Source organism: Papaver somniferum, chromosome 4 (assembly GCF_003573695.1).
Source record: "Papaver somniferum cultivar HN1 chromosome 4, ASM357369v1, whole genome shotgun sequence".
NCBI classification, from domain to species: domain Eukaryota; kingdom Viridiplantae; phylum Streptophyta; class Magnoliopsida; order Ranunculales; family Papaveraceae; genus Papaver; species Papaver somniferum.
Genome location: NC_039361.1, coordinates 141,991,767 through 142,005,900, shown reverse-complemented (window position 1 = coordinate 142,005,900; position 14,134 = coordinate 141,991,767). Strand labels below are relative to the sequence as shown.

Genomic DNA, 14,134 nt, shown 5'->3' with positions numbered 1-14,134 from the left:
AAACAACACATTTATATATTTATATAACATGATATACTTTCAAACATACTGTATCAGAGAGTTTGGGTTTGTTTGTTAGCACTTTATGTGAAGATGGTTCTTAAGATTGATAATATGGATTTGATGCTTCAATTAGGTTGTAATCCTATAGCTAAGCAGGTTTAGGAGTTGGGGCGTCACAACTTGGTATCAGACTCACCATTAGATCTTAAATGGGAAACAGTAGATGATAGCTAGTACCAGTTATTGAACTAAATTAGTTTAGAAATGAAGATGGGTTGTGAGATCAATCTTAATCACTAAAAGCTATCAAAAATTAAATATTTATTTTTTTGATTGAGTCGTTTTATTGTTGCTGTATACATATGATGAAGTAAAATTTGTAGGTTAAACCAATTACATTATGGTTTAGAGGCTGATTGAATTATAAAATAACTAGTTCACAATTATGAACACATAGTCAATCCAACATTGGAGACTAGTGAATATAGTAGTTTTGATGGATGTCGAATTATTCTAGAAACTTATTGAGTAGATTTACATATATTTAGAACCATTAATCCGTCGAACTAGAAAGTTAGTGCGAGGAACTTAGACTTCCCTATTTATTAGAATCTAAATCAGCATAGTTGAACCTAGAGCTACAAATTTTAAATTTAGTTGTAGAAAACCATATATGTTTGTATTTCATTTCTTATTGCTTCGAACTCATATAAAATGAGTTGATTTAGCGTGTGTGTAAGTATGAGCAGTACTTGCACTTAATGGAGAGATAGTTTCTCTTTATAAGGCGAGGAGTTTTGCAGACCTGAAGGACGATTCGATTTTCGAGGACGAAAATGTTATAAGGTAACGAGAATGTAAGGACCCTCAAGCTCGTCAACACTATTTGACTTGTCTAGCGATGGTTAAGATTCAATTTAGCCGCTAATGACTCGATTAATTGAATAAGAACGTTCATTAATAGAAATTAATCTAACAACGATTTAGATACGAAACTAGTAACATCGGATAGATATCGAAAAGTTATGCGCAATGGACTACTCGAGCGTGTCAATCGGATAACAGAAGAAGAAGTATTAGATTAGCTTGAAGGGAAATATTTTCTTTTGCTGTTAAACCGTCTTGGATGCCCATATCATTTGGACGGGTTCCTTTAGTATTATTTCCTTGGTCTTATCTCCTAGACCGTTCGAAGAGAAATCATTCTTCTCTTATTTATTCTTTCCTCTTCTTCTTTTTTTCTGTTCCTCTGGCGATTCTAAGAAATTATTCAGAGATCGATATTTTGAAAGAGAACTTAAGGGAAACTTTAAGAACTGATTGTTGGTGATGTTGTTGACATTAATTGAGCTCGGGAAAAGAGGAGCGGATGCTTCTATAAGTTTAGAATTAGGGTTTCTCTGTGAATTGATGAAGATGAGGATAATGATGAGATAGAGATCGAGAAATGAAAAGTGGAGCAGATTCGAGAACAACTAATGATGATGCCGATGATTCTGGTGTTTATACTAACATGAGAAATTCAGGAAGAAGGTAATTAGGGTTTGTTTATTTAATCTCGTTTAATTGGATTTTATTGATGAAATCCTAGATGGGTATTGCTTGAACTGAGGTTTTGTGGATTATGAGAAGTTTAATTTTGATTTCATATAGAATTAGGGTTTTCCTTGTTCTTCCCCATTTTGGAATTAGGGTTCCTGCGTCTGAATTACAGATAAGAAGGTAAGTTTAATAGTGGTATTTGGGATTCTGGTAGTATGATGGTGTAACTAATGCTGGTAGAGATAGAGATTGAGTCATTGGTAGTGATGATGTTGAATTAGTATGTTTGCGGCTTTGTGATAGTATTTACAGTTGGAACAAGCTTGATGTTAGTATAGTGAGTTCATAATTGGGTAATCAATTGATCAGTTTTGGAAGGAAGATGAATTGGTAAATTTGGGATGTTGTTAGTGATTCAGTAATAGAGTTATGTGAAGTGTTGTTGTTAATCAGCTGTGGATGAAATAGTATTGTAGATGTTGTAAATTGAAGTAGTGATTGAGATATTGATATCGCATGGTCTCAAGAGTAGTGATTTAAAGCAGTTTAAGTTGCAGAATGAAGTTGATTTCTATAGTGGTGGTTCTGTGTTGCTGTTGTTTGAGTTACAGATTGGTGGCGTTGAGAACTAGAAATGATTGTGTTGTTTGAATTGAATTTGAGTGTGTTAGAATTGGAGTTAGCCTAGTTGTGATGTGGTTGAGTGCTTCGAGGTACTAAGAAAAACTGCAGATGGTAGAATGGAATGGAACTGGTTTTAGCAATACGGGAGTTGATGCTAAAATAGGGTTGTTATGATTATACAGCTTGAAGCAGAAATGGGTGTGGCAGGTGGTAGTAGAATTGGTAGTGAAGGAAAGTTAGAAATGCTTTAGTTAATCATAGGTTGTTATGTGTTTTTGTACATCATGATTGTGCATCTGAGAAGTGGCCTATGTAGTGGCCTTGGCATGTTTAGCCTGAGTCTGTCACCCCAGTCTGACTCAGTTAATCTGATTGAGTTAACCCTTTGATCTTAACCGATTTGACCTTGACCCGATTCCGATTTTACTCGTTGACTTGACCTTTGAATATTGATCTGACGATGACTGTTAGAGACCGACTGACTCTTATTGACCGCTAGTCGACTTAGGTTGATTGAGCCTTAAGTTAATGGGCTTGTTTAGTGGACTTGGGCTTAAGAGTTTCCTATCTTGATGATTTGGACCACTTATGGTCCGAGTTAACCTTTGGTTCCTTCTACAAAGTTGTAATTGTTCAGAAGACATATCTATTGGACCATAAAACCAACCTAATTGGATTTGTAAAGCTTAAAATATGTTAAAGATATATAAATGAAAAGGTGTAGAACCATAAATGGGTTTAGAACCATTATGTAGTTCACTCAGCCTATAACTAGAGAATTATATGAGATTATGTTATGAGTCTTGTGTGAGCCTTTTGGATAATCTCTTAGAGTGGTTGTGTGATTAACAGTTAATCTTTATTAACAACGATCGATCCAAAGGATGAACCAGTAGATTGTGGATCTCGGGTTAGGAGAGGCTTGTCATCAAAAGAGATGAGAACTCTGTAACCTTCTTGTAATCATTAAGTTTTATTTATCTGCGAGCATGATGAGACTTTACTATCTATGTGCATGATTGCGTGTAGTTTAATGTGCTACTCATGTATCTTTGAGTATGATGTATATGTTGCATCTGTATGTACGATGTTTTGCTACGATGTTTTGTGTGTGATATGCATTGTGAGATTTCTCTGCAAGGAGTGTCTGTGTTTCCCCACGACTCTTAGATAAATTAAGTAAGGCGGTAATTCGTCCGTCGGCAATATTACCTAGTAGGACGGTAATTCATCCGTATGCTATATTATTATAACTATTTCATTAGTGGGGAGGTAATTCATCCGTTATAGTATTATTTCTTATTAAGATAGTAGGGCGGTAACTCATCCGTTTGAATATCACCTATTAGGGAGGTAATTCATCCGTTATGATATTATATATACTATTCTATTTGAGGGAAATCACTCGTGTGCATATTATACTTGTTCGTCTAACTTTCTGATCTTGATGGTAATATTCTGAATCATAGTTTGTATGAGAACTCTGTGTGGATGATGTTATTATTATTGGTTAGGGTTGTTCTCGCGTTGTCTTCTCTAATGAGTTTGGCGAGGGTAGGATAACACTTGCTTCTTATTGCATGAATTGTTGAATACTTAGATTCATTTCTCTTCTTTTCAATTTATGTTCTTTGAACTGTGAATCATGTTAGTGATTACTTGAGAGTTATATGTTTCTTTGGGCACCCTTTGGGACGATGTGCTCACTTGTTCCCACTTTAGTTTCAGAAATCAGAAGGAATGAAGCGTGCGAAGATATTTGTTTTCGCAGCTTAGTGCTCTGGCGAGTATAGTGTTGTCGTGTATCCGTATTATATGTATTCTTTCTGTATTCTGTAAAACAACACATTTATATATTTATATAACAAGAGAGACTTTCAAACATACTGTATCATAGAGTTTGGGTTTGTTTGTTGGCACTTTATGTAAAGATGGTTCTTAAGATTGATAATATGGATTTGATGCTTCAATTAGGTTATAATCCTATAGCTAAGCAGGTTTAGGAGTTGGGGCATCACATAGTTCCTTAGTATATCCATGCGCTTACAACCGTATGACCAGCACACGTGAATCCAAATACAGAAATCACTATTTTGAGTTGCTTTACCAATGTAAAATCTTAAGTACTCAACTCTTTTTGATCGTCTTCCAAACAGTAAAGGAACAAAGCTGTTTGGTAACTCCTCCAATAATCTTTTAAGAAAAGATATGTTGAGTTTTGACAAAGGTTCTTCCGTTTAAACAAGTAAACTCCTTTGTCGGGTAAGATCAATCAAAATCTGAAATAATCAGATCAAGATTCACAACTATCAAATTCAGATACTGAAGAATACCACTAATGATAATTGCTGATCTATATGCCTATTTGATCAAATCTACCAAAGATAAATTAGAACTTAGTCGGATCGTAGCCGATCAAGATGTGAGTACAAATATCACTAGATGTGAATACCAATTTGAAAAATCTTCTTGTCTTCAAATCTTCAATTGTCTTCAATTCTACCTGCACACAAAACTTGATTCCACTTATGATCAATCACAAGTTGTCTTCAGATCTAAAAACAGTTATGAAGTTTCAACAACCGTTAGCCAATCAAATCATAATTGAAAACTAATATAACAATGCAATTATCTAGTTTCCCACCACGATACTCGTAGAGCTTATTGGTCCCACAAAATTCTTTAAACGAGCAGACGTAAGAAATTTCGTCTAATTAGGGTACTTTCCTCTCTGGGATCCACCAGAAACAACATGAATGAAGTTCGCCTGGTTCTTAGGATGGTTTACAAGAAATGCAAACTTAACTATTTATAGACCAAAATTGTTTGGACAACAAGGAAATTCCAAAACCGAAAGATTATCAAGATATGCATTACAGTACCTAATTTCGGTTTTCATATTTCCAACTAATATCTAACGTGTAATTCCAAAATCTCTCTTTAGAAAATATCTGATATTAGTTTAGCACTTAACTAATATAAGTTTTCAAGAGATATGTCTTGATTGCTGGAAAATCAAAAACATATAATTCGAAAATCTTAATTAAAAGATTCTCAATATTTCGGTTTGGGATCACCTTAAATATCAAGGAATATCTTTGAAAAATCAATGATAAGAATTATGTACATGGTCAAATTAGTTGATTAAATTTATAAAAGAATCCATTTCGATAGTTAGATGGAGAGCTAATCGACTTAATGCCATCCTAAACACATTAAAGTACTGCAAATATTTTTTGATACACGACAATTTATTAACGGAGTTAAAAATAGTATGATGATTCAGTGAACCTACATTAGATTATGTCCAACTCTCGTTTTTTTTACCATGCGTGTTTAAGGTACAATATATCTGATTTAACTATTATGTTCTCTCTTCATATAAGATTAAAAATCAAAATAAATTTGTAAACTTATCAATGAATACTACGACGATAATTAGGATCCACCAATCTTGACATAAAATCAAATATCATAAACCGGGTCAGCTCTAATAAAAGTGACTATCCCCTTATTAATTATCATTAAGTAGTGTAAATTTTATTTTTGATACACGAAAATTTATAATTGAAATTAAAGAATATGATAATCCACGTAACATACATTAAATTCTGTCAAGCTTTCATTCCTTTTAGCTAACTTGGCGTGTTTAAGGTACAATATATCGAATTAACTATTACCTTCTCTCTTCATATAAGATTAGAATCAAAAGAAGAAACCAAATTCGTAAACTCATCAAAGATTACTATGGCGATAATAAGGGTGCAATGCGTATGATCATGAAAATCTAACTGAACATAAGCCAAGTCCTACAACGACCGATTCACATAATTAGTGAGAAAGAAATCAAGCAGCAGATGGAATAACGATTTTTATTGCGTACAACCGTCCATTCTTCTCAACATCAATCTAGGATAACCCAATCCCAATTTACATTGATCAAAATGTAATAGATGATTCATTGGGCAAAATATACTCTGCATAACAGTTGAATAATAGTAATTAATAAAGAGCAGTGTTATCCCACACGACTTTGCGGACTGGTTTCCCGCAAAAGCATCTTCTTTACCGTTAGATCATGTTAAAACCCAAATCTAACAACCTTGAACCCTTTAGGGGAAGTGGTGTGTCCTTTCCTGAAAATGGCGGGTCCTTTCCTGAATGTGAATCTAACCGTTGATTTGATGATCTAACGGTGAAGAAACCGTTTTTGCGGAAAATCATCCCGCAAAGTCGTGTAGGATAGCATTTGTCTTTTCTTTTTCTCTTTTTTGGAGCGGATTTTATTAATGACAAATGCTATCCCACACGACTGTGCGGGAAAAAAAAAATGATGAATAACAATTTTATTATCTAAATAGAATAAAAGGGTACATTTAATTAATTATTATTATATTACTGCCGCTATTAGTAGTATATATTACAGCCTAAGATACCCTGTCCTAATAAACTCCCCAAAAGAAAGAAGGAAAGAAAAAGAAAGAAAGGGCCCTCCTCCAAGTTGCAGCATAACCAGACAAGAAGAACAAACAACAACAACCACATTCATATGCTTTACAGCCAAACCACAGTACAGCACCAACAACAACAAGAACAAGACCAAAGAACAAGAAGAAACTGAAAACCCCCGCTTGTTATCCTTATTCTCTACTTCATCGTTTGGAACTATATTTAAGGATGGACTAGTACTGCCTGTAGTGGGTTTTGCTTGCTTTGTGTTTGATGATTGTTTGGTAAGATGTTAAGACTTTCTCTGTCGGCAAAAGGTCGTAATCTGTCGGCATTGTTGCCAGTTTAAGAAGAGTGTTAAGATAATGATTATGATGATGAAGAGAGGAAGAGGAAGAGGAGGACAAAGAGAAGAATAAAAGATCTTATTATTTCCATATTTGACTTGGAAGCCAGTCAGGGGAGGTTATCTTCCGATTTATCACTTAGTAATTCAAGTTGGGTGTTATTGAACAAGCTAGTTTGCTTGACCTGGGTATTTCTCCATTTCTTCATTGGAGGTTTATATTGATTAGAATCAGGTAGAAAGATTACAGAGAATGGAATGTAGGTGAGTTTCATCTTCTTTTTCTTTTTCTCGGTTATTATAATTATTGCTGGTTGATTATATTCATTGTATTGGGTATAAGTTTTCTATTTCAAATGCTTAAATGGGTTTACATTCATTATATTTCAGGTTAGATGTTTAGGCATATATTCAGTGAGGATAGTGTTCTTCATAGCTGAGCTGGGTTCCCAACCAAATGTCAAAGACTCTTGCAGCAATACTGGGAGGTGCTGCAGGAGCCGTGGCATTGGTGGGGATTATAATCTTTTTGTGGTTCTGTCTATTTCGTAACAAGACTATCTCAAGAACTTCTGAGTCGGGGTCTTCTGATCCATCTGTTCAAGGTACTGCATTTTACATTACAATTGTTGTTTATAGAGTGAGGGAATTACATTTTGTGCTCAAATTTTATTATGATTTGCAGTGGGAAGAAATGTTGGCACCGAGTTGTCTTTACGGGGTGGCATGAATCTACAATCTGAAGCAAGGCGTTTTGCACTGGAAGAATTGGCTGCGGCAACAAAGAATTTTAGTGACATAAATTTGATTGGTAATGGAAAATTTGGTGATGTGTATAAGGGTTTGCTTCAAGATGGGATGATTGTGGCCATTAAAAAACGGCCAGGTGCACCTAGTCAGGAATTCGTAGTAGAGGTATGAGCAACTTTGATTAAGATCGCAGCTAGTTTTTCGAGAAAAATAATTTGCAGAATTAAGTGGGATGTCTCGTTTGGGTTCCTGCAAAAACAAATATGTCCAATGGGGTTCCTTCAAAAACAAATAATTTTCCACTGTTATCTGTCATACTGAATTCACACATTATTTGACTGAGAATTTCTATCAGGTTCGTTACCTTTCGTCTATTCAGCATCGGAACCTCGTCAGTCTTTTGGGATATTGCCAGGAAAATAATCAGCAAATGCTCATCTATGAGTACATACCCAATGGAAGTGTTTCTAGTCACTTAAATGGTAATTGTCCCTCTATTTACATTTCTTTGGTCATTCCTCAATCTGTTGTGCTTTGCTTCCGTATTTAAGTGTATGTACTCACTTGACTTTGCGACAATACCAAGTGGACGATATGTAATCCTAACTTTTATGAAACTGAGTGTAGACCATATAGTATCTATCAATTATTTTGCCACTTTGTCGAATCTCTTCTCAACAGCCATGCTAAGTCAGTCTACTTTCGTATTTCTGGTAGGGGCATCTGAGGTTCCTGAGGAGAAGCTAGAATTCAAGCATAGGCTTCCAATAGCTCTTGGAGCAGCTAAAGGTGATCCTCTGCAAAATCAGAGAGCATTGATGGCTTTCCTGGTATTGGTTTTGTTTATTTTAGTAAGGAAAGTATTAGAAGGTTCTTTGTTCGCCCATACTATTGTACGCTGCCTCTAAGATATTATGTTAATCTAGAACGTCCTCTTTATGGACTAGAATCTTGAAGCATTACTCTCTGCATAACGTCTTTCCTATAATTTACATGCAGGTTTAGCCCACCTGCACACTATGAGTCCTCCCTTGGTACATAAGAATTTCAAAACAGCGAACGTCCTTGTGGATGAAAATTTCATTGCTAAAGTTGCAGATGCGGGAATTCGCAATTTACTCGGTAGAGTTGACATGGCAGGAACATCCTCTCAAGTGATGGCTGATCATATATTCCTTGCTCCAGAGTAAATCTTTATCTCTAGCTCTCACAAAAATGTTTTACAAATTAGATTTTTGTTGAATGCAAACTTGGTGGTGTGAGTTCCTTCTTTCACAACATGTATAATGATATATTTATTATTTAATTCGCTAACTATAAAGAAATGTCTCCTGCTGATATCAAAATGTAGAGAAGAACAGTAAATAAAATAATACAGTACTTAGGCATCCATTCAATAATGAATATGACTAGTATCTGTACTTGTTATTTTTGAGCAAACAATTTCACTTTACATTTCTACTTGCTGCTGCTAATGCGCATGTTACATACATGTGTAGGGTGAGAGAGTTCGGAAGATTCTCCGAGAGAAGTGATGTATACAGCTTTGGAGTATTCTTGCTGGAGTTGGTAAGCGGGAGGGAAGCGATGCAGTCTTCAGAGTCTGATCAGAGCCTAGTTGAATGGGTACTTATCTTTATATTTCTCCATAGACAAATCTGGTCATGCCAGGTCCCCTCAGAGACATATGTTTTTACTCCTATTTACCTTGGTTATCATGGGAGTGAATCTGTCACTGACCATTTTATCAGCTGTTGTCAAACAACATGTCTACCAAATATCCTAGATATCTGGTGTTGGCTTGAGTAAGGATCTTATCAATGAAATCTGAGCAGGAAAGTACACTGTTATGTGTACCCTGGTACTACTTGTGCTCCATGACCATTCACTATTTAGTAGTTAAATATATGCCAATAAATGACTAGAAGGAAATATTCTCCCTTGGAAATCCACCTCTAACCCTGACAGGAGTCATACCAATTTAAACTTTGGGTTTTCTTGATTCAGCCTAAACTCTGTTGTTGTTCATTTTGCTTGTAGTATAAATGATCCCATTTTCACTTACTGTAGCCCTTGAAATCTCCCTCTGGATTCAACAGCCAGTTCAAGTATGAGAGTAAATTGTATAATACCTTGGTGCCAATATGCTCAGTCATGCATGTATTAGCAAGTGTAGTTTCCCAATCTTTTTATTTGCTCTATTATGTTCTCTTTCTAAATGCCTCTTCGTTTCTTGCTGTTGTTGACAATGTGAAGGTGCAAAATTATCAGGACTGGAGCCATTTATCAACAATCATAGATCACAAACTGGGTAGCAGTTACACAGCTGAAGTGATGAAAGAATTTATACAGTTGACAGCACAGTGCGTGGATACATCTAGTCAGAGACGGCCAACCATGAACCATGTTGCTACGGAGCTAGATAGAATCTTAGAGAAAGAAAGGAGCTTGACTACCATCATGGGCGAAGGAACCCCAATCTTTACCCTTGGGAGCCAACTATTTACTACAACGGCAACTACTGCTAGTTTCAGATAACTACAATTCAGATTCAGAAACGGTGAAGAAACCTCATACATGCATATAGCTTTTCTTTTTTCCCTTCAAACTGTAGAGTTAAAAAAAAATGTTCAGCTGTTTGGCAAGTGTAAAAAGAACAGCTTTGTTTCTTTTCTTTTTATCATTATTGTGGTCATTTTACCCAATTCATTGTGTTGAGATATGAAATCATGTTATATGAACTAACTAAATATCGGTTCGATTTTCATTTTTCGTTCTTCGACTGCACTGCTATGTATAACATTTATTATTTATTGTTAAATACACAATATACTGAAGCTTGAGTTTGGTCTTTGTCGCGTCTCTCTTTCTACTGTTTTAAACTTAACAAGATAACACAAGCTATACAGGAGAATAAAACAAATTATGAGAGTTGTAATGATAAATATAGCGAAATCTGGCTAGCTAGCAGTTTGCACTAGGATTGCTAGCTAATTAGCAATAGCCATTTGGTTGTACATTGTACATATATCCAAGTAAGTGATATAGAACCGGCCACCGGCTCGTTGGTAGAGATATGGTATGTTTCGACTGCGCATTTTCTTGATTATTCACATTGAATCCTATCGGTTTTTATCGGAGAGATCCATGTAGATGCAAATACGAGGGTGCACTCTATCATGACTCAGGGGAGCATTGTGTCATGGGAATCTCGAACCTAAGGAAATTAAGATCCCACAATGACTAGGTAGGAATCCCTCCCACGAGTTTCTTTTTTTTTCTTTTTGAGAAAAAGAGAAGAGAAGCTCAACTAAGCTACCTACTCAAAGGTACAACAAGGTAATCATCTGGGCTATGTCTAGCACCAAGACGTCCCCTCAAAATAAGATGAGAGTTATTACAGTTATCCTTAGTAACAAGGTTTGAGATAGACTGTAATGCTGTCAAAAGTAGATGAAGATTTGGACCTTTCCAGTTAAAGTTGTGGAGTAAAGGAGAATGACTAGATAGCCTAGCTAAGTTGGCAGAAATAGTGTTTTGTTGTGGAGCTAGCTTGATAAGCCTGCCTAAGACAAAGTCAATTGCTTCAAAATTCCTGTCAGCACTTTGAGTATAGCCTCCTTGAAATATTTCCTGAACTTCTAGCTGGTATCCTGTCTGAATGGCTTGTAATATTTCTTCTTCCTCTGCTGCAAAATCAATGTTGGTCTTTTGCATTTCCTTGCCCCAGGTCAGTGCTAATTGAGCTCCTCTGCTTGCTCTGCCTGCTCTGCTGAGTCAAGTTGTAGTGTCTTTGATGTTCCTTGCTCCCACACATTGACTTGAGAAAGACAATGCCACAAAAACAAAGTTAGTATAAGATGGTAAATCACTATTAGCCATGTTATTGTTTACTTCCAAGATGTGTATGCTAATAGTGATTCCAAATTTTCCTTTATTGTTTCAGATCAGACTACTAAGTCTTAGGTTCTGATCATTGGTATTCTCCTGGTAGTAGAGATTATTTAGAATATGCCCTGGGTTATGATTCACTCTACTAAAGGTGCATAGATGTTGAGTGATTTTCGGAGCAGTAGCAGCAGCAGTAGGGCCTATGTTCCTGAAGACCAAATCACATCTAGCTTTCCAGATGAACCAATAAATAGTATCAAATGTAGCATTCCAGCTAGCAATGGGATTGTAAGAATGAAACCAACTGTTGAAACAATCATGGAAGGATCTGTAGGCAGTAAAAAGTTGATGATTCTCCCCAAAGAGCTTTGCCCAAACATCAGAGGCAGCTGGGAAGGCCAAGAGTGAAAATGCAGGGGTCTAACAACCATACCCAACAATTCGTTTGGCAATCTGAGAGGACTTACTCCAATACAATTTCTAGAGAATCAACTGGACAGTCAGACTCAATATATAATAAAGTATTTCAAAGAGTTTAATATCTCTAACTCTTAATTTAATCCGCAATCAGCAAATAGAAATCTACGAACCCGATTGAATATAGGAGGAATTACTTGAACGGTACCAAAGACTAATGTTCAAGTGTCAATCAATGTAAATCAACAACCAAAGGTTGGATATTCTAATTGTTTGATCTTAACGCACAACCTGTGATATTTCAATTATATAACAAAATATGATGCGGAAAAGAAATAACACAGACACACAATTTTTGTTAACGAGGAAACCGCAAATGAAGAAAAACCTCGGGACCTAGTCCAGATTGAACACCACACTGTATTAATCCGCTACAAAGACTAGCCTACTACCAATTAACTTCGGACTGGACTGTAATTGAACCTTAGTCAATATCACACTGATTCAAGGTATAATTGCGCTCCTTACGTCTCTGATCCCATCAGGATACTACGCACTTGATTCCCTTAGCTGATCTCACCCACAACCAAGAGTTGTTATGACCAAAAGTCGAAGACTTGACAGACAAATCTGTCTCACACAGAAAAGTATATAGGATTGAATAAATATGTCTCCCACAAAAATACCCAAGATTTTTTGTTCCGTCTTTTGATAAATCAAGGTGAACAGGAACCAATTGATAAACCAGACTTATATTCCCGAAGAACAGCCTAGTATTATCAATCACCTCACAATAAACTTCATCGACTAGCGAAACAAGTTATTGTGGAATCACAAACGATGAGAAGAAGTTGTTTATGATTACTTTTCTATCTTGCTTATCGGAGATATAACTCTCAATCCAATTTTACAATTGCACTCAATCACGATAAGAAACAGCAAGATCAGATCACACAACTACAAAGAGAATAGTTGGGTCTGGCTTCACAATCCCAATGAAGTCTTCAAGTCGTTAACCTACAAGGTCTCGAGAAGAAACCTAAGGTTAAAGGATAATCGACTCTAGTTATGCAACTAGTAGCACACAGGAGGTGTGGGGATTAGGTTTCCCAGTTTATAGAGTTCTCCTTTATATAGTTTTCAAATCAGTATTTGCAATCCAAGTTACCTTGGTAACAAAGCATTCAATATTCACCGTTAGATGAAAAACCTGATTCAACCAAGCCAATATCTTTCAACCGTTAGATCGAACTTAGCTTGTTACACACAAATGAAATGTACCCTCATTTAGGTTTATGTAACAATACCCAAACATGTACACCATGTTGGTTCACAAATAGTTAACCGAGGTTAGCCATATGATTACTCTCATATCAACCTTATTCATCTTAACCATAACTAGTTTAAATGACTCAAATGAAACTAGTTAAATAGTTGTTCAATTACTATATTCTCATGGATTTATACAAGAACACAATTGAAGCAAAATCGGTTTGATTCACTCGAATCGATACATGAACATTTTAGCCACGGTTTGCAGATTGCATTCCTTATTGATAAATGTTTTAGGTTCATGTACAAACGATTTTAGAAAGTAACCTACTTAAGTATGCGTACGGGTATGCGTCCTTAAGTAACCGGATTTGAGTTCGTTTTAGTTTTCAAACTCACCAGAAATTCACGGACGAAAACTTTCCGCCAGTACGCGTACTTTAGGTAACCGGATGAGTTTGGTTTTGGTTTTCAAACTCAGCAGAAATTCACGGACGTGAACTTCCTCCAGTATGCGTACGGGTACGCATACTTACCCAGTCTCCTACAACCTTTTTGTATACACACAAGTATGCATACTTTAGGTTCCCAATTTTGGACTTATACACTAATGTGCGAACACACTATGCTTATATCCAAAGATGGTTAAAAGATTCTAAACTCTTTATTTCAGACATTGAAGCATTCTTATATAATGACAATAGCTGTTTTCACACACTATTAGCATCAAAGCAATTTTCAAGATATTGAAATAATCATTATCGAAACATTCCAAGTCTTACACCAAATGAATGTATCACATAAACCATGTAAGATGTTACTCGGAAATTTTCTCATGAT

At 35.8% G+C, this 14,134-nt stretch overlaps 1 protein-coding gene across 1 annotated transcript; it reads left to right on the top strand.

Moving 5' to 3' along the window:
- The first annotated feature begins 6,635 nt into the window (after positions 1-6,635).
- Positions 6,636-10,551, top strand: LOC113271413 (probable serine/threonine-protein kinase PBL21). Its single transcript, XM_026521268.1, has 8 exons — positions 6,636-7,228; positions 7,355-7,569; positions 7,650-7,879; positions 8,070-8,196; positions 8,432-8,503; positions 8,714-8,900; positions 9,214-9,340; positions 9,971-10,551. Exons 2-8 carry the CDS (start codon positions 7,422-7,424, stop codon positions 10,250-10,252), a joined length of 1,173 nt encoding a protein of 390 aa, XP_026377053.1. The 5' UTR covers positions 6,636-7,228; positions 7,355-7,421; the 3' UTR covers positions 10,253-10,551.
- Positions 10,552-14,134: the final 3,583 nt, after the last annotated feature.

Excerpts from the sequence above, each read along its gene's own strand:
- LOC113271413 (XM_026521268.1), top strand. The coding sequence starts at position 7,422 with ATGTCAAAGACTCTTGCAGCAATACTGGGAGGTGCTGCAGGAGCCGTG. Across the intron at positions 7,880-8,069 it reads GTCAGGAATTCGTAGTAGAG|GTTCGTTACCTTTCGTCTAT; the intron begins GTATGAGCAACT and ends AATTTCTATCAG. Across the intron at positions 8,504-8,713 it reads AGCTCTTGGAGCAGCTAAAG|GTTTAGCCCACCTGCACACT; the intron begins GTGATCCTCTGC and ends ATTTACATGCAG.